Genomic DNA, 24163 nt, shown 5'->3' on the forward strand with positions numbered 1-24163 from the left:
CAGGGGCATTTGAGAAACATTACAGGGACATTGCAGTAACATTACAGGGACATTGCAGGAACGTTAGGGACATTACAAAAACTTTACACACAGGAATATTGCAGCAACATTACAGGGACATTCCAGAAACATTAAATGGATATTGCGGAAACATCGCAGGGATATTGCAGAAACATTACAGGGACTTTGCAATAACATTACAGGGACTTTGCAATAACATTACAGGGACATTGCATTGCAGGGACATTGCAAAAACATTACAGGAACATTGTAGAAACACTATTACAGGGACAATGCAGAAACATTACATGGCCATTGCAGAAATGTTGCAAAGGGACATAGGCTAGACTGCTCTGTCAGAGTTGGGAGAGGGCACTCACTCACATAGGGATGATGTGATGACATTTGATATGACACATCTGTGTGCAGTTATTATACGATTAATTGAAATGATGTGTTCATTATATAATGGTTAATGCAGGATCAGGACCTAGGGTCCATTTTCCTGAAATAACTCCGTGAAGCTTGTTCTGTAGCTTGATCCTGGTGTGGTAAGCCAAAGGATTTGCTCTGTCCTCTCCGAGGATTCCTTCCCATGTGGTTAAACCCAATAATTACAAAAAAAGGGGAGGAAAAACAGGTTGGTGTGTAAATTCAAGGGGTAGTTCTTCCAGCATTCAACATGTATTTGGATGGAAGTTTTTCCCAAGGTTGGGACTATATTTCCATCTGCTGGTTTAAAAGCACACTTCAACCACTGTTATTTCCTTAAGACTCTTATCAATCTCCACTCCAGTTGTTTGGCCACACATAAACTATGCATATCCTTCTAAAATGTCATTGTAAAGACATTGTCCCACATGAGAAAAATGTATTAATTTCAATTTTATTCAGTTCAATATGATGCCATTTCTTAACAGATACACATCACTCAGTAGCTGAATTAGAAAGACAGGGTGGAAAATATGTCTATTTTTTGTTGAAGAACACAACATCACAGGTCAATGGCAGGAATAGCATATTTTAGCACGCCATAGACAATTCAGTCTATAACTGCGAAAAACCAATACAATCTACTACTATCACAAGTGACTTGTGCCTGTGAGGCACTGCTCCCTCATGCCTATGTTTGCAAACTGCTGCCTCACAGGCTGATGTTTACACACTGCTGCCTCACAGGCTGATGTTTACACACTGCTGCCTCACAGGCTGATGTTTACACACTGCTGCCTCACAGGCTGATGTTTACACACTGCTGCCTCACAGGCTGATGTTTACACACTGCTGCCTCACAGGCTGATGTTGACACACTGCTGCCTCACAGGCTGATGTTTACACACTGCTGCCTCACAGGCTGATGTTTACACACTGCTGCCTCACAGGCTGATGTTTACACACTGCTGCCTCACAGGCTGATGTTTAAGCAACTCCGCCAATCAACTCCGCTGATCCAAAAACACTGAAATGGCTGGACTGTTTTCAAATTATACTGGCTAACATATAAAGACTGAAATAGCAAGACTACTTAGACAGTATACAGGCTGATATATAAATAATCTAAGCTGTTTAGCTGGTTAGTTCTCTTTTTAAAGGAGCTTGCATCTTAGTCGACTATTTTGCTGATGTTTTTCATCTGACAACATAATGCAGCAATTACAGCTACCAATGTTACTAACTGCCAGTGGTGGAAAAAGTACCCAATTGTCATTCTTCAGCAAAAGTAAAGATACATTAATAGAAAATGACTCAATTAAAACTGAAAGTCACCCAGTAAAATACTACTTGAGTGAAAGTCTTAAAGTATTTGGTTTTAGATTAACTTAAGTATCAAAAGTAAATGTAATTGATAAAATGTACTTAAGTATCAAAAGTAAAAGTATAAATCATTTCAAATTCCCTATATTAAGCAAACCAGACTACACAATTTAAATAAATACAAATATTTACGGATAGCTAGTGGTCACACTTCAACACATTTGTGTTTACGGAGTCCGCCACATCTGGTAGTAGGGATGGCCAGGGACGTTCTCTTGATAAGTGTGTGAATTTGATTATTTTCCTGTCCTGCTAAGCATTCAAAATGTAACAAGTACTTTTGTGTGTCAGAGAAAATGTATGGAGTAAAAAGTACATTATTTTCTTTAGGAATGTAGTGAAGTAAAAGTAAAAGTTGTCAAAAATAAAAATTGTAAAGTACAGATACCAAGAAAACTACTTAAGTGGTACTTTAAAGTATTTTTACATAAGTATTTTACACCACTGCTAACTGCTTAGCTAGCTATTTTCTCTTGAGCAATGAGCTAATATAGCAAGCTGTATCTTAGCTGGCTGGTTAAATCGAGCTATCTATTCATACAACTAATACAATACAGGCTCCTCTGAGGCTGATCTGAGTAAATAGGGGCCTTGCAGGCTAATCGATAATAAAGTTTCCTCTCAGGCGGGTCAGAGTAAATATGGGCCTAACAGGCTGGTCTAATGGTCTATAATAAAGGCTCCTCGGAGGCTGATCAGAGCAAATAGGGGCCTTACAGGCTGGTCTATCATGGTAAAGGTTCATTTCAGGCTTGCCAGTTTAAATAGGGGCCTCGCAGATGGATCTATAATAAAGGTTCCTCACAGACTGTAAGGCCCATATTTAAAATATTTTGTCAACAATGAACTATCCACTAAAGACAAAGGGTGGGCCTATATTCTACTGGTGAAAGACACATAAAGGCGGAAAACGTGGCAATTGCAATTTTCCTCGGGCGATTGGAACAATTGTTGTCCATATAGACCACCCACACACTGCAAAGTGCCCCGCTATGCCCACAATCAACGTTAAAACAGTAATAGACGACAAGACATTCATTCTCCAGCACCCACAGACCAGTCCATATATATGGAGGACACACATAGCCACTAGGTGTCAGGGCAAACATGAGTAATATCTCCTAAAACGCCTCATAACCTTCACATTTCAAATTTGCCAAGAATTTACACTAGCTTTTGACACTTAGAGAAATGACAGTCTGTTTTAAGCCTACCTTCTGGTCATCTAAAAGTGGACTGGGGCCAAGTTATTAACGGCCTATAAAAAAGATAAGTTATAATACCTCATAAATCATCAGACTCTGTACACTGCCTTCTGTTTTTACCTTTTGCTGATCATGTTATTTGATCTCCAGCACCTGCTCAGTATTGGATGTGCGTAGGCTATGCAATCTTTTCCTATACTTATCTTATACTTTATTTCAACTATGTGCAGAAAACAGTTTGGTCCCACTGGATGATGATGTCACTTTTTACTGATAAAACCATTCAAGAATCACCACCAAAACATCCCAAAACCATCTCCCCCACTACCAGGGGCTATCAACATTAGTAATTTTGGCAATTTAGCGCCAGTGCTTATCTATGTCAGGAATGGGGATATGTGTCATGATGGAAATTGCTGCTCAGAAGATGAAATGATCAGACCGTGATATGGAACGTCGACTGTTCATCCTCCGGCTCAATGAGGTGTCAAATCCTGACACATACTGTAATGTACTCTACACCCTGCATCCGCAAACGGTATGATTTCAATCGCGATAAAGTTGAACACTATTGAAAGAGGAAAGGGGATAGCTCATGATTTGTTTTGAACCTTTGTTAACGCCTGTTTTGTCAGATTGGTTTGGAAACAGGATTCCTCACCCAAATCAAGTCAGGACAAGACTGCTTATTATTTTTGTATACCAAGTACACCACCTTGGCACTTTGAACCTGTAAAACTCGGACCAACCTTTTCCAAATATACGAATAAAGAGGCTTGTAGGTGAATAGTTTGTAAGCACCAAAACCTACTTATACATTTACACTGCATTTTACGAGGTAAGGTCAAACGTAATTATCATGTCGCCCTGAGAGTGTGATTATAGGGACTGGACTAATTAAAAAACAAGCTTGTTTTAAACCCTGCTTGTCCTTTGAAGCCCTTAAATCCAACCAGGTCCACCTCCGGGATGCTCATTATGATCCAGGTCTCAGGTGGACGCTGTGTAGATGACATCCCATCATTCCGAAGGGTTGCCCCTGTAGCCCCATCCTGTTTGGGAGGGTAGCTACTGGCATTAGGATACCAAAGTAACGCGTTAAAGTACTCAGATAACTTTTTGTGGTAACGACTAACCTAACGCATTAGTTTTCAATTTAAGTAATCTGTTACTTAGTTACTTTTTGGGGAAAAAAGCAAACGTAGCTAGGTGATCAAGTCAGGCTCAGTTGATAAGAATTGACATTTTTCCAGCTCTGTTTTCTCCATAAACATGAAGGAAAAGGCACTACGATGACACAATGCGATCATATAGTTTTACATAGAATCTCTCTTCCCAGTTTGTATCAGTGTGGAAAAACAGATTGGTAGCCAGTTGTCCTTGTATTTGAGCTCTCCTTTTATTAGTGCCCAGTTGGTTTTATATAGGCCCTATGTATTTACTTACAGAATGTGTAAATAATTCAACAAAATAGTTTATTTTAAGTATTGTGAAGGAGATATTGCGTCTGTCATTATTATTTGAGTTGGTACATCCCAGAGTTATAAATTAGCCTAATTGCTGAAATAGGTCAATCAAATCAATAATGAGAGCAAAGTCTGATTAACTGATAATTGACACAGACATGGTGGCGTAGTATGAAGATCTGCATTCCATGATCCAGGAGGTTGTGAGTTCAAATCCCAGGTGAGGACATGTTGAATAACGATTAATGTATAAATTAAAAAGCACAATTTAATCATGTGTGTTAAAAGCACTGTTTGTGTGTGTAACCAGTTGCACAGCCTTATTTAGTTAAGATGCCCAAATAATATTTCATTGTAGAACGAACACAAGTTGAGCAAACAAATCAAGTTTTCTCAAGTTGGAGCTAAGTTGGTGCCAACAATTTTTTGTTGTTTTGGTAACACTTGGACCAAAAAGTTGAGTAAACAAAAGAAAAAGGCTGTGGAACCAGTTACTTAACAACTAGATTTTTTATTTTACAGTGTGTGCGTACGCCATTAGAGGAGCAGCTACCCACTTCTTTGAAGTCTGCTTCTCCAGCAAATGCAGCTTGCGGGTCATTCCACGAAAAGAGTGCCTTTTGGGTCCCTTTGATATTTTCAGTAAAAATTGTGCACCAATATCTTAAAAAGTCTGTTATATTAATCTAAGAGATATTTAATATAGACCATATGGAGAATTCAATAAATCTGATTTTTTTATGTGACACTTGCTAAAGTGCCAAAATTCAGCCTTTTGACATTTCCCTCCTTCAGCCCTGTGTCACTTCTAAGATGCTAACCCACTTAATCCCAACATTTCTCAAAGTATCAGCATCATTGTAAAGCCTTTGTCAAAGCAACAAAATAACTAAGTCATTTCTGAAGATGATTATTTATTTAATGTGATTAGTGATTCATTTACACCTGTCCTTCATTTGAAGGTCAACAGGTTGCGTGAACAGAACTCTCCTTTAATAGTCAGATCCTAGTGTAAAAGCAGGTGAGCTGGTTCCACTCTTTTTTGCCACGTTCTGGTGTTTTGTGGGGGAAATCTGAGCGGGTCGAGCATAACATGTCATCCCCGTTACCCATAGATAGACAGGCATTTTGTTTTTTTACAATTTCATAATATTTTTGTGAAGCTTACATTCAATTGCCACCCTCTGTTGCACACAGCCAGCTTCCATTCCCCCTGTCACAAGGGGATTTATGGCTGATTTAAGAGAACAGTCAACCCTGTTACTTTATTTGGCACTTAGTTAGCACTTACTATAGTCATTTTTGAATTGAACCTGCTGAGATGGGAAAATGTATTTTTTTATGAAGTTGAACATGTGCTCTTTATGTCAGAATGTTAAAATTAGGTTAAATCAAACATATATTTTTTTCCCAAATTACACTTCTCAAAAGGCACTGAATTGGTGGAATGACCCTTGTACTTTTCCACTCCTCCCACACACTCCCATAAGGGACACTCCCATAAGGGAGCCAAGGAGAGGATGAGGAAAATCAGCATGTTGGTGTCCAAACACACAGTCACTTCTTCCCCAGGTCCTGGTGACCTTTCTGTCTATGTCTGCTATCAAGAGCCATCTGAAGCAGGTGTGAGTGAGGTGTTTCCGTTGAGAGTAGAGGACGGGGTCCAGTCTGGCTGGTAGAAGTGGATGTCGAACATCCGAGCCCAATTGGCGAACACTGTCTTCTCCGTGATGAAGCGATGGTGGCTGCCGCGCCGGTTCCGCTCGTGGGAGAGATACATGGCGCACTCGTCAGGCCCCGAAGGCTCGTAGTAATGATATGGCACCGAGAGATGGGAAGGAGCCCTGGAGAAAGGAGGAAATGAGGGGGAGAGAAGTTTGAGGGGGGAAATGGAAGAGGGGGGAGAGAGAGTGAGATTGGAGAGGAGAGAGATCAACAGAAAAAGAGAGAGTGTGTGTGCATGCATGCGAGAGACAGATAGAGAATAGGGAGGGGAGTGGTAGAGAGGGAGGGAGAGAGAGAGGGATTTAAAAATACAGAGAGATGGTGGAGATGCACTACAGTGCATTCAGAAAGTATTCAGATCCGTGACTTTTTCCACATTTTATTACATTACAGCCTTGTTCTAAAATCAATTCAATATTTTATTTTCCTCATCTATACCCCATAATGACAAAGCGAAAACAGGTTTTTAGAAATTGTTGCAAATTTATAAAACATAAAAAACTGAAATATCTTATTTACATAAGTATTCAGACCCTTTGCTATGAGACTCGAAATCGAGCTCAGGTGCATCCTGTTTCCATTGATCATCCTTGAGATATTTCTACAATTTGATTGTGGAGTCCACCTGTGGTAAATTCAATTGATTGGACATGATTTGGAAAGGCATACACCTGTCTATATAAGGTCCCAGAGTTGACAGTGCATGTCAGAGCAAAAACCAAACCATAAGGTTGAAGGAATTGGGAGCTCCGAGTCAGGATTGTGTCGAGGCACAGATCTGGGGAAGGGTACCAAAACATTTCTGCAGTATTGAAGGTCCCCAAGAACACAGTGGCCTTCATCATTCTTAAATGGAAGAAGTTTGGAACCACCAAGACTCTTCCTAGAGCTGGCCTCTCTGCCAAACTGAGCAATTGGTCACTCTGACATGGCTCCAGTGTTCCTCTGTGGAGATGGGAGAAGCTTCCTGAAGGACAACCATCTCTGCAGCACTCCACCACTCAGGCCTTTATGGTAGAATGTCCAGACGGAAGCCACTCCTCAGTAAAAGGCACACGACAGCCCGCTTGGAGTTTGCCAAAAGGCCCTTAAAGACTCTCAGACCATGAGAAACAAGATTCTCTGGTCTGATGAAACCAAGATTGAACTCTTTGGCCTGAATGCCAAGCGTCACATCTGGAGGAAACCTGGCACCATCCCTACGATGATGCATGGTGGTGGCAGCATCATTCTGTGGGGATGTTTTTCAGTGGCAGGGACTGGGAGACTAGTCAGGATCGAGGGAAAGATGAGCGACGCAAAGTACAGAGAGATCCTTGATGAAAACCTTCTCCAGAGCGCTCAGGACCTCAGATTGGGACGAAGGTTCACCTTCCAACAGGACAACAACCCTAAGCACACAGCCAAGACAACGCAGGAGTGGTTTCGGGACAAGTCTCTGAATGTCCTTGAGTGGTCCAGCCAGAGCACAGACGTGCCTATTTAAATAAAGATAACATAAAAAAATCTAATAAAAAGACTTGAACCCGATCAAACATCTCTGGAGACCTGAAAATAGCTGTGCATCAACGCTCCCCATCCAACCTGACAGAGATTGAGGATCAGCAGAGAAGAATGGGAGAAACTCCAGAAATACAGGTGTGCCAAGCATGTAGCGTCATACACAAGAAGACTGGAGGCTGTAATCGCTGCCAAAGGTGCTTCGACAAAGTCCTGAGTAAAGGATCTGAACACTTATGTAAATGTGATATTGTATATTTTAAATAAATATAAACATTTGCAAAAATGTCCAAAAACCTTTTTGCTTTGTCATTATGGGCTATTGTGTTTGGACTGATAAGGGAAAAAACTATTTACTTCATTTTAGAATATGGCTGTAATGTAACAAAATGAGGAAAAAGTCAAGGGCTCTGAATACTTTCCGAATGCCTGTATATCATATGTCTTAGCCCTGAGATGTGCTTATCAAAGCTACTTCTTTCCCTGTGATAGTTCTTCAGTTCTAGACTCAGTAGACACTAGCCTCAGATGAGAGTTTGAGCCAGCATGAATAATTCACACAACACAGACATTGGATCTGGTCCCATGGACCTGCCTGTGGATATCAGCTCATTATCTGGAGCACCTGTTATCCTCCATCTATCTATCTTTGTTTTATTCAACCTTCCCCTCTCATGTATTAAGATGCATAGTCAAGATATTTAGAACACAAGCAGGTATCTTTTATTTGCCAGAACAGAAATAATAATAATAATAAAAGTGATAAGTTGCCTATTAGTAATCATTGGGGTAATAATCCCTATGGCATACATGTCATTGAAACTCTCGGGTCCGACAGCACTGTGACCTGTGCCGAACCCAACCCACCTGCAAAAGTCAGGAGCCACCATGCCATAGACATTGATCGTGTCACAGAGTTCCAGGGCAATGGCCATGGTGAACCAGCCAGTGCTCAGCCATGAGTTAGAGGTCTTCCTGGATGACACGGTGAGGGGAAACAAGACACAATATATACTATATGTTCCAACGAAATGTATTGCATGACTCAATAGATTTAAATGAGAGAAATTGTGAGACAGAAAAAAACTGACCATATGTGGTGCTTGCAGCGATATCCATCCTGCCCAAGGCCCTCAATTTATTGCTTAATTTTTAATACCATAAGATTTCACACTGCCATATTCCTAATTTACATGATTTGACATGAAATCGCAATTTCAAATCTGTTAAACAGCCATCAAAGCAGTGCCCCCTGTAAAATGGAGCCCTTTCATCTACTGAACCGTCAAGGCTAGTTTGTCGAAGGCTGGACCTGCCAGCCATACCAGCCCCTCACTGGGGGATATCCCAGCTGGCAGCGGTGCCACTTCTGTCTGGGCTCATTCTGTTTACTGTTGGCAGCCTCTGCCAGGGGGGCACGGCGAGAGTACCCAGGGAGAGTGCCAGCCAGTGAAAGTCTGGTAGGACCTGCAATAGGTTTCTGCTCCTAGCTTTGCCTCAGTGACATTATCTTGTGAGGCTGTGCAGCACTTTTGTCACTTCCTGTCAACAGTTAATGAAGACACCAATTATCTCGTATTATCGTAGCATATGTAACTGTCGTGTACAGATGTACTATCTTAATTCAATCACTCTTGTCGAAGAGATTGTCCTGCGCAGAAACACAGAAACATTTCGTCAATGTTTCTGAGCTTTAACTATTATTAATCATTAGTTATATTATTAATCATTAGTTACAAAAGAGACATGAGAGGTGCCATAATGAAACTTGGGGGGGGGGGGGGGGCTGATTGCAGGGAGAACAATCACATGTAGCAGTGCTGATAAGGGGAGGAACCATTTAAGGCCCATATCACTTTTTTATTTGATTTTTATATAACATTGATTTAAGTATGCAAGTCAGTTAAGAACACATTCTTATTTACAATGGTGGCTTAGAAGAGCAGATTTTTACCTTAACAGCTCAGGGATATGATCTAGCAACCTTTTGGTTACTGGCCCAATGCTCTAACCACTAGGCTACCTGCCCAGCAATAATGATGCAATGCTTAGCGATAAGGAGGAAACTCCACCCAAAGTGGGGTATGTATACTACCACGGCTGACACCATGTCTTTGTCTAATTGACCCTCTGGGAAGAATAAACTTGGTTTGAGCGTTCATAGTGTCCGTAGAGTTTTTACTCTGAGAATTAGAACCTAACACTTCGTAATGTAAAATTGGTAGTTGGCATTAGGTTGTCTCAGCGTTATTACACAACGTCTTGTTTCTTCTTCTTCTACCACTTCCATTCACAACATGATCCAGCATTTTGTTTGGGACAGAGTTTCTGTACTTACAGATTGCTAAAATCCCTCTCTAGCTGCATTGTCCCATTCAATGAGATTCTCATACCCCATGGTCTACAACTAATCCTCTTAGTTCCTAACATATATTCAGAGTGCTTTGAACTAAATCCCATTAATGATAGTGTGAGTGGTTGGGTGGTTGTTGGGATTTCTTTCTTATTCGATTGTTAAAAATGCTCAAAAGCAGCTTTTGAATTAGAATGTGTATGCCCAAGAGCACTGACTACAATGCATTCGACTTCCCTGGCAAATCCTGCTTCAAGTGGCTCAAGTCCTCAAACACACTGACTGTATTTTTCAGAAGTCATTCTTGACCAGAATTGGACAGACAGACAGACTCACAAAGCCAAAACCCAATGGCATCATTGCATCATCAGCCAAAACCCTACCTGTCTTTCCCTGTCTCCTTCTTGAAGAGCTCATCGAACTGCAGCATCTTGAGCTGGGAGATGACATAGACCTTGAGCTTGGGCAGCAGCTGGTTGACCATACGCAGGTTGTTGAAGACCAGGCCTTTGCCGTCGCGTCGCATACAGCTGCTGGGTCCCCAGAAGAGGAAGACTGAGTCCTGGCTGGCGTTGAGCAGCTCCTGCCGGCTCCGCAGTACCCTCTGCAGGCTGGAGTGGGCGATGACGCGCAGGCTGGTACGCTGGCCCACGTCCCGCTGGAAACTACCCCCAGTCGGGGCGTCGTTCATGCGGATGACGCACTCGGTGCTGTCGATTTCGTCCCCGCGGTTGCTGCCGGTAAGGTGGCCCGAGCTGGTCACCAGGGCACAGCAGTTACAGTGCATCCTCAGAGGCTCGGGGGGAAAGTCAAGAGGTCAAAGACGGTATAGTAGAGTGAGGTCAGAGGTTACAGGAGTTCAACTGTGGCCATTAAAACAACATAAAAAATGCATGCTTCCTTATTTCCTTGCACTGAAATGATGTACAGGTAACTGCCAAAATAAAGGAAACACTTGAGTAAATGAGAGTTCTGGCGGCTCTGTTATGGTGTGGGGTGCATTTTCCTGGCATGGTTTAAATCCTCTCAACCCCTTAGATAGCAAGGTAGATACCAACAAATACACAGCCATTCTGAGTGATCGCCTTCAACCTATGGAAATCATTTCTATTCTGATGGGAGTGGTCTGTGGTAGAGGTCTTCACAGATCCACCTGTCCGGATCCATAAGTCGAAATAATGTCACAGGTCTGGTCGGATCTGATATTCAGGGGTCAGGGGTCTCGGGTATGTGTCATTTTAACAGACTTTTCTGGAAGGATCCATACAGATCCGAATTTCTGCTGAATTCCTGAATTTCTGCTGCTGCTGCAGCAGCAGAAAGAGAGAGAAATGTGTAATTTATACTGCTGCTCTTTGCTTTCCACGAGAGTGGCGCATGTAGCTTGTTGCTGATGTTGTTGGCCAATCATAAGTCATCAAAACGGCAAAAGGCTACAGTCATAGAGCCTCTGTTTGGAGCAAAAAGTTAGGAGATATCTAATCAATGGAATATTTTGAATTAAAATGATGGAATTAAAAGTTAACAAGGAGAAGGATAGGTTACAATGGTCAAGAGGCAACAGGTAGGCTGCTAATTAATATTCTGAATGGAATTGTTGTTGTTTGTAACTGTGTAGGACGAGAATGCGCATGCAGCCTTAATTAGCCTAGCTAGCTAGCTATCTTAACTAGCTCCTCCCGGTTTGATGCAGTCAAGACAGGTTACCTACGTAATCATATTGGATGATAAATAACCTAGCTATGGCAGCTATTAGTCTACTATAGCACTTGTCGGCTTAGTTGGTTGCTGTCTCTCATCTCTTCCTCCCACCCTCCCTGTTCCGTGTCACTTGCTCACTCACAGTAGCCTATACACACAGCTTGGCCTATGCTAGAGCATTACCTCTCTCTACTTTATCTCCCTCGAGCTTTATCAGCTCCAGTTAATAAAGTAGCTTAAAAATGTACTTCTCTGCTGCTTCCCCCACTCGGATTGGATCGGGTCTGGATCCGAACCAGCTCTATACGGAATTGGTCTAGTTGTTCTCGGGTACGTTTGAAACCGATCTCTATATTTAAAAAAGCCATTTATGCATATCGGGTTCGGATGGGAAAGCCCCAGGTCCATTGTGGAACGGGTCCAACCTTCTGAACCTGTGAAGGCCTCTAGTCTGTGGTCTTTTCCAGGATGGCAATGCCCCCATCCACAGTGCACGAATGATCACTAAATGGTTTTATGAGAAGGAAAACAATGTAAACCATATGCCATAGCCGTCTCAGTCACCAGATCTCAACCCAATGGAACACTTATAGAGCGATGCCTGAGACAGCGTTTTACACCACCATCAACAAAACCCCAAATGATGGAATTTCCTGTGGAAGAATGGTGTCGCATCCCTCCAATAGAGTTTCAGACACTTGTAGAATCTATGCCAAGGTGCATTGAAGCTGTTCTTGCGGCTTGTGGTGGCCCAACACCCTATGAACCTTATACTGCAGTGGGCTAAATCAGGTTTGATTCAGGATTTGTGTGCATTTTTTTATTAATAATCTTCATTAATAACGAAATAAGGAAAAATATTAATAACATTCTACACATGAGGCCAAAGAGGGTGCTTTTGGTCATTGACTGCAGGAAAGGGCTATGTGTCACGCCCTGGCCTTATTATTCTTTGTTTTCTTGATTATTTTAGTTAGGTCAGGGTGTGACATGGGTAATGTTTATGTTTTGTTGGTTTTGGATGTTTATTTGGTAAAGGGGTTATGGGGTGTAAAATATGGTTTTGTGTTTAGTGTAGATGTCTAGCGTTGTCTATGTTGGTGAGTGATCTAGAAGAGTCTATGGTTACCTGAATGAGTTCCCAATTAGAGACAGCTGATGTCGGTTGTCTCTGATTGGGAGCCTTATTTAGGGTAGCCATAGGCTCTCATTAATTGTGGGTAATTGTCTATGTCAGAACGTTTGTAGCCTGTCTGTCTATGCACAACGTTTGTAGCTTCACGGTCGTTTTGTTATTTTGTATAGTTTGTATTAAGTGTTCGTCTTTCATTTAAATAAATTCATTATGACTGCATACCTTGACGCATATTGGTCCGACCCATGCTTCTCCTCTTCAGACGAAGAGGAGGAGAACGATCGTGACAGAATTACCCACCATAGGACCAAGCGGCATGGAAGGCGGCAACAGGACCTACCCATAAAGGATTTCTGGACATGGGAGGAGATACTGGATGGTAAGGGGCCGTGGGATCAACCTGGAGAATATCGCCTCCCTCGTGAAGAGCTGGAGGCAGCGAAAGCCGAGAGGAGGCGATATGAGGAGGCAGCACGGAGACAAGGCTGGAAGCCCGTGAGTACAACCCAAAAATTTCTTGGGGGGGGCCTAAAAGGGAGTGTGGCGAAGTCAGGTAGGAAACCTGCGCCTACTCCCTGTACTTACCGTGGAGAGCGAGAGTACGGGCAGACACCGTGTTACGCAGTAGAGCGCACGGTGTCTCCTGTACGCGTGCATAGCCCGGTTCGGTACATTGCAGCTCCACGTATCGGCCGGGCTAGACGGAGCGTTGAGCCATATGTCATGAAGCCGGCCCAACGCATCTGGTCACCAGTGCGTCTCCTCGGGCCGGCGTACATGGCACCAGCCTTACGCATGGTGTCCCCGGTTCGCCTACATAGGCCGGTGCGGGTTATTCCACCTCCCCGCACTGGTCAGGCGACGGGGAGCATAGAACCAGGTAAGGTTGGGCAGGCTCGGCGTTCAAGGGAGCCAGTACGCCTGCACGGTCCGGTATTTCCGGCGCCACCTCCCCGCCCCAACCCAGTACCACCAGTGCCTCCTCCACGCACTAGCTATATGGTGCGTGTCTCCAGCCCTTTACCACCAGTGTCTAAACCACGCACCAAGCCTCCTGTGTGTCCCCAGAGTCCTGTGCGTCCTGTTGCTGCTCCCCGCACTAGCCCTGAGATGCGTGTCCCCAGCCCGGTGCCACCAGTCCCGGCACCACGCACCAGGCCTACAGTGCGCCTCAGCCGGCAGGAGTCTGCCGTCTGCACAGCATTGACTGAACTGCTCGTCTCCCCAGCGCCATCTGAGCCATCCGTCTCCCCAGCGCCATCTGAGCCATCCGTCTCCCCAGCGCCATCTGAGCCATCCGTCTGCAATGAGCCTGCAAAGCCGCCCGTCTGCCATGAGCCTGCAAAGCCGCCCGTCTGCCATGAGCCCACTGAGCCGTCCGCCAGACAGGAGCCGCTAGAGTCGCCAGCCAGACAGGAGCCGCTAGAGCCGTCCGTCAGACAGGATCTGCCAGAGCCGCCAACCAGACAGGATCTGCCAGAGCCGCCAACCAGACAGGATCTGCCAGAGCCGCCAACCAGACAGGAGCAGCCAGATCAGTCAGCCAGCCATGAGCAGCCAGATCCGTCAGCTAGCCATGAGCAGCCAGATCCGTCAGCTAGCCATGAGCAGCCAGATCCGTCAGCTAGCCATGAGCAGCCAGATCCGTCAGCTAGCCATGAGCAGCCAGATCCGTCAGCTAGCCATGAGCAGCCAGATCCGTCAGCTAGCCATGAGCAGCCAGATCCGTCAGCTAGCCATGAGCAGCCAGATCCGTCAGCTAGCCATGAGCAGCCAGATCCGTCAGCTAGCCATGAGCAGCCAGATCCGTCAGCCAGCCATGAGCAGCCAGATCAGTTAGCCAGCCATGAGCAGCCAGATCCGTTAGCCAGCCATGAGCAGCCAGATCTGTCAGCCAGCCATGGGCCGTCCCTCAGTCCGGAGCTGCAGTCCCTCAGTCCGGAGCTGCAGTCCCTCAGTCCGGAGCTGCCCCCTACCCTGGAGCTGCCCCTTACCCTGGTGCTGCCCCTTACCCTGGTACTGCCCCTGACCCTGGTACTGCCCCTGACCCTGGTACTGTCCCTGACCCTAGTACTGCCCCTGACCCTGGTACTGCCTCTTACCCTGGTACTGCCCCTTAGTCCGGAACTGCCCCTGAATGCAATGGGGTTAAGGTGGAGGGGGGTCGTTTGGAGGAAGCCTAGGAGGTGTTTAGGTACTGTGGTGACGTGGGGACCGCGACCAGAGCCGGAGCCGCCACCGTGGATGGAAGCCCACCCAGACCCTCCCCTAGACTGTGTATGGTGCGCCCGGAGTTCGCGCCTCAAGGGGGGGGTTATGTCACGCCCTGGCCTTATTATTCTTTGTTTTCTTGATTATTTTAGTTAGGTCAGGGTGTGACATGGGTAATGTTTATGTTTTGTTGGTTTTGGATGTTTATTTGGTAAAGGGGTTATGGGGTGTAAAATATGGTTTTGTGTTTAGTGTAGATGTCTAGCGTTGTCTATGTTGGTGAGTGATCTAGAAGAGTCTATGGTTACCTGAATGAGTTCCCAATTAGAGACAGCTGATGTCGGTTGTCTCTGATTGGGAGCCTTATTTAGGGTAGCCATAGGCTCTCATTAATTGTGGGTAATTGTCTATGTCAGAACGTTTGTAGCCTGTCTGTCTATGCACAACGTTTGTAGCTTCACGGTCGTTTTGTTATTTTGTATAGTTTGTATTAAGTGTTCGTCTTTCATTTAAATAAATTCATTATGACTGCATACCTTGACGCATATTGGTCCGACCCATGCTTCTCCTCTTCAGACGAAGAGGAGGAGAACGATCGTGACACTATGACACTTTAGGTTTGGTTATTCCTTTATTTTGGTAGTCACCTGTAGCTAACAGCATTGGACACGTGAAACCACGGTACCCACCACATTGCTCAAGCCTATCGGAAGGCAGAAAAGAAAGAAGGATGCATGTTTGAAGTTTTCAAACAGAATCTGCGCTCTCTGGGGCGGACGGGAGCCCAAAGGGTCTTCTACAGGAATCACACGACCCATTATCATTCAATAAAATATGAGACATATGCACATATTCATGTTGGAGTATGTAACGATGCCTGTGGCCCTTTCCTGCAGTCAAATGACCTAGTGCCCTCATGGGTGGAATGTTATTCATATTTTTGTTTAAGCCATAACCATGTGTGTCAGGTGTATACTTTTGTTTCAACGTTCAAAAACGTTCAAAAAGAATGTAATCCTCCCTCTCTCTCATCGATGTCAATGGGCGGATGGAGAGTTGAGGTCCATGGCACCCGATTCAGATCTCCCTGCCAAGAGGAAAACTGTGTTCCCCAAAATCCAACAGCATAATCAATACCCGCTACAGCATAAAGTAGAAGGCCAGGCAAAAGGGCATCTATATCTAATAATGAAAATCCTGAGACCCTCTCATGAATTATTCTAAGGCTTAATGCAGAGGCCCATTGGCATTCAGAGCTGTACTCTTAGCTTCATGCTTGACTGTGGCCTGTGCACACATACATACTGTGCATACGGGTGAGATTACCGACTTCACTGCCTCATGATCCCGCTCTACTGTTCACATGTGTCTTCCTATAATCTCTGTAATTACACATAGATGAATTACCAAGGGAAGCTGCCAGGAAACGGAGAAGGGAATGAGCACGATGTGGGAAGTGTGTGTGATGAGTGATCCGGGTTCTTCTGTCACGGTAACAGGTTGTGAAATGGAATTTCCCGACTTCAAACTACCGCATCTTTCATCGAAATAGTGTGGATATATCGATTGTTCGTGCTAGCCAGACATCCTACAAGTAGACAAGAAAAAAATGACACACCACGTCACACAATTATTCACAATCCCCTGCCAGGCTACGAAAATAAACTAGGGAGGACATAAATCGTATTTATTTCTCGTATTCTTTACGTTCTTTATGTTCTCTTTACCGCTCTTCTTCCTACTTCCTACTTAATGCAGTTCAATACAAGAAAAGAAAACCGTGCCGGTTTTGTTTCTGCATTTTCTCTATTGGCTGGTCTTCATGCCTGTCTCTTCTAATGAACTGCAGGTGTTTCCTTCCTGAAAGATTGTTCTTTCCTTTCCATCTCTGCTGCTTTCTTACCTGAACTGACTATGTTTGTCTGTGAACATTTTCTCGACACATTCGTTTCTCCTTTAACGAGTCAAGAGACTGATATTTGGAATTGAAAAAATGTTCACGCTCAGGAATATGAGCAAAACGCGAACCTAGAACCCAAGCAATAACTTTCAACTATATTATTGGATCCTCCTTGTGGCCTAGAGCACCAGGGAAATTCTCCCAGTACCAGTAATAAGTGTTTTTGACAGGAAGACTAAATTGTCTTTGACAGAGCCCAGAGCTTCTGTCAGCTCAATGATTCTTTCTAGGCAGAAATAGCAATGACTTATCAACCTTCATTTTGAGGAAAAGGTTGAAACCGAGTCTTTTAGGGGAGAAACCATGTCAAAAACGATTCTCAAATAACACATAATTGAATCACAGGTTATTACATAGTCCATCATTATGGAAGCTACCTGCTTGAAAGCAATAATAATTGTGAGGATCCTTATTAGGCCTATGCATTTGGGAGAAGACTGTGGTAGAGGTCTTCATGGATCCACCTGTACCCAAATAGTTTGATAGTTTTACATGTATTGCATTATGAACTCATTTCAATATGAGCACACCTACCTATGCAGTAGGAACTTGACTAATACGACTCACCGTGTCATAAATCATTCATAAACCGACAATGTGCATATTCCACTCAAACTGTGCATCCCAAATGGCACCCTACTCCCTATACAGTGCACTACTATTGACCAGGGCCCATAGGGCTCTATGTAGGGAATGCCATTTGGGACGGTGCCATTTGGGACGTAGTCCCAGAGTTACTATAGTAATGGTGCGAATGCAGGCTCAGACTTCATTGACCTCTAATGTGAAGTAGATTAGATTAGCTGAGCCATGATAAACAGACCACAGAGCTCACAGCACAACACACAGTTATGAGTAGTGCCTCAACCCAGTCAATTACCACCCACACAGCATCTCCAGACGCATCACTATCCTCCTGCTTAGACTCTCCCCAGAGGAAAGCAGGTTCGTAATTGCATTGAGAACAACCCCGTCCATTCAGCTTCGCTCTAGCTACCTCCCAGAATACTCACAGCACCCAAGGCGGACAGTAGCCTCGATTTCATGTCTCGCAGTTCTGGTAAATGTAATATTTCAGAAACAATGGTTTGACAGTGAGACCAGGCGCACAGAGCCCTTCCTTTATGATGACTAGAGACAGTAGGCTTACATATCAGAGGAAATGTCAGAATTGAGGGTGTTGAGGCATTTGAGGGACCGGGGGGAATTGTATTGGGGGGTTACTGTATTACAGATGCGGTAAAATATATTGGCACCGTTGCACGATTCACAATTTCTTCTCAAATAAGTAGAAATTGAAATAATCTTTGGTGTTCACACGTGTATTTGTTTGCTTTACAACTGTTTTTTAATGATGAGGGCACCAGCATTCTTCTCACAGCTCTGCGATATTTTCTGTATATATCACTGCCATTTTGTTCTTTAAAAAATGTCAAAGTTCGTCTTTAACAGTGAAATCTGAAAACGGTCAATTCCCACTTAGATCCAAGATGGAGTCAACAGCTGCCTCTTACAAAATGATGATATTCATTGCTTCCTGTCAGCTTTCCTCAAGGCTCTGATTAGCCCTGTCTATCTATCAGTTTATGAGGGAGTAGGTCCTCTTGGATTAATGAGGACTTGGATCCATTTGAAGAAGTTCTCTCAGTGAGGAGGAAGTGCGGCGGGTGCACAGCCAATGGGCTACTTATGTTAATGACATCCAGAGGATGATGTCCAATAAGGTTAGCCGTGGTTCGGTTAAGTGTTGATCTTCTAGTCTCTGTCTAGGCCTATAGGACTGGTGAAGATATCAGATGTTAGGGAGGAATGCACTGATTCTCTTGTTAGGTAGTCGTTTTTTAAGGGATTTCTGGATCCTTTGTCTGGTGTTCTATACAACTGGGATTTGTAAAGGGCATCATTAAGAGGGAGTCTCACAAATAACTCATTTCTGCACTTGTGATTTTTCTCCGGTTATCTACATTTGCATTTCCAGTTCCAACTAATCATCAGCGATTACATCAAAAAGCAAGGCTTTAAAAGCAAAGTGGTGGATTTCAGCACTGGTGCGAACACACACATTCAGTGAGGAGATTCACAGAAAATACATGATTTGTGATTACCATGTGTAAAGGCCAGTGCATATTGATGCTGATGGCCATGTGTTAAAGGTCAACATCTCTTTAATAGGAATCGGTAAAGCATCAGAGGAGGGAGTGTGTGGGGGGGGGGGCTGTCACTAACTGTACCTAGTCCACCAGGCGTGTGTGTGTGTGTGCGTGTGCGTGTGTGTGACTGCAGCTGTAATCAGATTGTCAAAAGTGAGAACGCCACGGAGGAGGGACATTCTCAGAAAAGAAACCACCGTGACGGACAGTGGAGAAAGCAACACAAAGGGGGAGACGCACTGATTCATTCTAAATTCTACGATTACATCTCAGATACACATATTTCCTTCTTTTAAAAAAAAAATATATTTCCTTTTATGCTACGTGCATCAGCGACGTTTCAGCTATTATAAATGATTTGTCCTGAAATATTCAAAGGTCTACCAGTTAGGTACTGTATATCTTAAGTCTCATCCCAATTCACAAATGCTGAGGTGAAACTAGAAAGAGATAAACGTTTCCAGGTATAGAAGTAGAGAAAGTTTGCGTTGAGTGGCTTGTGAGCAAACTAATAACCTCCTATGGCACGTAGGTGGAGGCAGACCTTTCCTGTGTGTTCTCCATGATTAATGTGTGGCCTTTCTCAGCCCTCAGTGTGAGACAGAAAGCAGCTAGAGGAGTAGTGGTGGTACTCACAGATCCACCACCCAGCTCTGTGGAATCACGGGCCCGTGAAGAGAAAGTTATGCACATAAGTTAATGAGGGGCATAACCAGAAACCTTCAGGCGCAGTAAATACTGTAAATACGGTGGTGTGTGTGTGTGTGTGGGGGGGTGTGTGTGTGCATGCATGAATGCTTTGTGTATGTTAAGTGATCAGAGTCAAGAGGCCCCGCAGCTAAAGCCGATACCAACTGACTGGGATGGTCTGTGAATTCAGATAGTCCACATAGTGATTTACAGGGTGTAGTGGTAGCAACACTACAGCGGTACATGAGAGAGTCCCTACAGTGGAGAGCAGACCTGAGATAGGGCAGTTGGCGATTGATGAAGAAATACGATGGCAGGGAACGACTGGAGGGAGGACTTTTCAATACATAACGAATATCAGACGCAATATCAGGGGATGTGGGGAGAATGGAAATAGAATCCAGACGTGTTCATTGTGCTGCCTTTTCTTGGACTGGGACCAAATAGGACACAAAGAAAGACCTCTTTGTGTCCTGTTTTGTCCGAGCTACTAAGTTCTTTCATCATCACATTCTAGCTGTTGGCTGGAAGGGGACTTCAAATTGCGGCTGAATCTATTGAAAAGTTTGGGCTGGGCAAGAACAAATAACTTTGTTGTACTGGGCATGTACAGTACAATGGCTAAATATCACACAACTCTGACGCTTTTCATAGCCATTAAACAGTGAGCAGTGAACAGAACCGCTCCAGACACAGACCCCGATATAATCCTGTTCTCAACTCCTCTCCGTTGTAGCGCCTCTCTTGTCCGGTGCCACCTGAGAGACGCAGTGTCCGTCCACGCTGCTGTGTCTCTCTCTAGTCCCGTATCTCTCCCACTCTGGAGCCATGCTGCTAGAGTCAGCCCATACAGAAGCCAGCACGCTGTGTGTATCCCTTATTTAGGAATAACAACCAACAAAAACCCAAAGGTACCAAAACAACTGCTCTCTCTGCTACTGCACGGCAAGCGGTACCAGAGCGCCATGTCTAGGTCCAAGAGGCTTCTAATCAGCTTCTACCCCCAAGCCATAAGACTCCTGAACATCTAATCAAATGGCAACCCAGTCTAATTGCATTGCCCCCCCCCCCCCCCCTTACACTGCTGCTACTCTTTGTTATTATCTACGCATATCTATGTCACTTTAATAACTCGACCTACATGTACATATTACCTCAATTACCTCGACTAACCGGTGCCCCAGCACATTGACTCCATACCGTTACCCCCTGTTATTTTACTGCTGCTCTTTCATTATTTGTTACTTTTATTTCATCTTTTGTTGTTGTTGTTGTTGTTGTTGTTATTTTTCTTAAAACTACATTGTTGGTTAAGGGCTTGTAAGTAAGCATTTCACTGTAAGGTTGTATTCCGAGCATGTGACAAATACAATTTGATTTGATTTGAACTACCTATCTCGCTTTCAATCAACTTGCCTGGAACCTCGATGGCTGCAGTCGTTGGGACGGGAATCAAACATACCGCAGACGGTTGCCAATTTCAAAGTCCCACCCACTTATGTGGTTCTAAGAAGAAATCTCCAAAGCTTTATCAATAAGCCATTTAGAGTGTAGCCTACCTGGGATATTTGTCTGTGAGCCGGCCTGTCAGCTTTACCTGAAAGACAGTCTGAATACAGATCAGGAGGCGCAGCTCGTCTTATTCATGCACAACATCACTAGAGCAGACAATGTGCTTCTCAGGTGCTTAATGGCCAACATATTGGCTACGGCCACTGATTACAATTATACTCACAAGACACTGAATCAATTAACCCTCATCTTAGTTCTAAACGATTGAACCTTAAGCGACAGACTGAAGATACGTGGCAACAAAGGCATTGGGTAACTGAAAGGTCTAGTGATAGTGCTCTCGATGGTACTTTGGAATATACTGTAGACTTTGCCGAATACCTACTTACAATTTCAAAATATCTACAAAACCTTTTGAATAAATATCTACAAAGCCTTTTGAATAAATGACACAGGAAACAACCGCTGTTTGTTGACAGCATTGGTTGTCCATACATGTTTTAAATGTCTTGACACATTTCTACAGATGTTGCGTTCGTATAGTCAGTATACTGCTTACCTTTTGATCGATGACTCCAGTGTAGCCCTGTAGGGTTGATGACAGGGCTCTTCCTGGTTTAGGCTGCGCTTTCCTGGGCTTATCCATTAGCGGCCCAGTAGCAGCAGCATCCGTGTGATACGCTGTCCCTGACGTGTCCGTGAAGCTGTTGTTGTACACAACGATGAGACTGGTACCCATGGTAATAACTATAATGACGATAACCCCATGGCGCTATAATAATGAGAAAATTGGTAAAATAGGCTACATTATGAGGTATTCAGCCGGTTTATTTAAAAAATATATATATATATGCAAAAAAACAAATTAGCTTATATCTGCAGTATGCTACAATTACTTATTTATAGCATTTCTATTCTAGAATATAATGACAAATTAGAACTTTAAACTCTGTTAGCAGCTTACAATAATGGTTTCTAGATAACAAATAATATCACATCTCTTCTTTCTGTGATCACACTTCAATTCTCGAAACCGCCACTCAAAACAACCCACTGTGAACAGATGTCAGTTCAGTCTAGTTTTGATTTACATTTGGTTGAGTTGTCAACTAACGTGAATTCAACGTAAAATCAACAAAAAAAATGATTTAGGTTCAAAGTTGGGGGAAATTCGATTGTGCTGATGACTCAGTTTTCCACGTTGATTCAACTTCATCACATATTATCTTTGTTGTTGAAATTACGTGGTAACAACATTGACCCAACCAGTTTTTGCCCTGTGGGAACAGATGCGCTCTATGATTTAAAAAGACTGACAGCTGTGCACTCTTCACATTATAATCTTTAAATCCATCATCCAACCCATTGTCATAAAGATAGAGTAGACTATTTAAACAGTAGAGTAGAGTAGGCAAGGAGCATGATACAGTAGCAGTAGGCGAGATGTCTATTTTCTCCCATAACTTCCATCTTTCCAAAAGAGTTTCAAAAAGCCTACCACCTGAGCCTTCATTTTGTGGATGTCCTCCGTAAAATTCTTCACTTTACATAACGATTTAGAAGCCAGAGCATTCACGTTGCTGAAATCGTCGCAGCCGTGTCTGTTTACGCCAAATAACAACTGACTGACTTTTTGACAAAGAGCGCATCCCTAATGTAGCAGATTAGCACTCGCACTGATACATCAACGATCCACTTCTCTCTCGCAGGATCCAGAGCGCCCAGTATGATAACTCCGCGTGGTCGTAATGAACGCCTTTTCAAGGATGGTACAATTTCGCACAATTCAAATTATTGACTGGGGATCTCTTTACTGAGGAATATAGCCTAACTCTTTCTATTGGATGTGTTTGAAATATTGTATATATATATATTTGTATTGTGTTGTATTTGTAAATTGCAGAGCTTCCTTGTAAAAGAGACCTTTGAAAAAAATATCGGTGTTAACAAAGAGTTTACAGGCTGTTAATTACTATTAATAAGCAGTTAATATCAGTGGTGTAAAAAGTACCCAATTGTCATACTTGAGTAAAAGTATAGATACCTTAATAAAAAGTTACTCAAGTAAAAGTGAAAGTCAGCCAGTACAAATCTACTTGAGTAAAAGTCTAGAAGTGTTTGGTTTAAAAATATACTTAAGTATCAATGGTACATGTAATTGGTTAAATATACTTAAGTATCAAAAGTAAAATTATAAATAATTTCAAATTCCTGCAAAGCAGACAGCACCATTTTCTTGTTTTTAAAATGTATGGATAGCCAGGGTCCCATTCCAACACTGAGACATTATTTACAGACGATTGTAACGTTTGTCGTCAGAAGGAGACCAAGATGCAGCGTGGTAGGTGCACATTCTTTTATTTAAATGTTCCACCAAGAAAAACAATAAAAAATATAACCAACGAAAAGCTTCGTCGTGCAAACTACATGAACTCAAACAAAGACAAGATCCCACACTGAAGGAGGGAAAAAGGGCTGCCTAAGTATGATCCCCAATCTCCGGGTTCGGGGCGTTTCCCCCGCTGATCCCTCCGCTCCTGTGGAACCGGACCGTGGATCGTCGCCGGAAACTCTGGACCGTGAATCGTTGCCGGAGGAACCGGACCGTGGATCATCGCCAGAGGCTCTGGACTGGGAACCCCCGCTGGAGGCTCCGGATAGCAGCTCGATACCGGAGGCTCTGGATTGGGAACCCCCCTCTGGAGGCCACGGAATGCAGATCGATGCCGGAGGCTCTGGA

General features: G+C 43.6%; 1 protein-coding gene across 3 annotated transcripts; it reads right to left on the reverse strand.

Annotated features, from left to right (window-relative positions):
* Positions 1–869: 869 nt before the first annotated feature.
* LOC129811029 (alpha-N-acetylgalactosaminide alpha-2,6-sialyltransferase 5-like) lies at positions 870–23152 on the reverse strand. Of its 3 annotated transcripts, none has more exons than XM_055862132.1 (5): positions 22925–23152; positions 21983–22195; positions 10448–10860; positions 8579–8686; positions 870–6330 (listed from the first exon to the last, which is right to left on the reverse strand). In XM_055862132.1, exons 1-5 carry the CDS (start codon positions 22934–22936, stop codon positions 6090–6092), a joined length of 987 nt encoding a protein of 328 aa, XP_055718107.1. In that variant the 5' UTR covers positions 22937–23152; the 3' UTR covers positions 870–6089. The 3 variants fall into 3 exon arrangements, with proteins under 3 accessions (XP_055718107.1, XP_055718106.1, XP_055718108.1); XM_055862131.1 differs by having other exon boundaries at positions 22922–23152; XM_055862133.1 differs by lacking the exon at positions 8579–8686 and having other exon boundaries at positions 22922–23152.
* Positions 23153–24163: the final 1011 nt, after the last annotated feature.

This window comes from Salvelinus fontinalis, chromosome 14 (assembly GCF_029448725.1).
Source record: "Salvelinus fontinalis isolate EN_2023a chromosome 14, ASM2944872v1, whole genome shotgun sequence".
NCBI lineage: Eukaryota > Metazoa > Chordata > Actinopteri > Salmoniformes > Salmonidae > Salvelinus > Salvelinus fontinalis.

Bases quoted from the DNA above. Each gene is read 5' to 3' on its own strand.
- LOC129811029 (XM_055862131.1), bottom strand. The intron at 8,687-10,447 runs GTAGGGTTTTGG...CGTGTCATCCAG, and splicing joins AAGGAGACAGGGAAAGACAG to GAAGACCTCTAACTCATGGC. The intron at 6,331-8,578 runs GTGGGTTGGGTT...TCCTTTCTCCAG, and splicing joins GTGGCTCCTGACTTTTGCAG to GGCTCCTTCCCATCTCTCGG.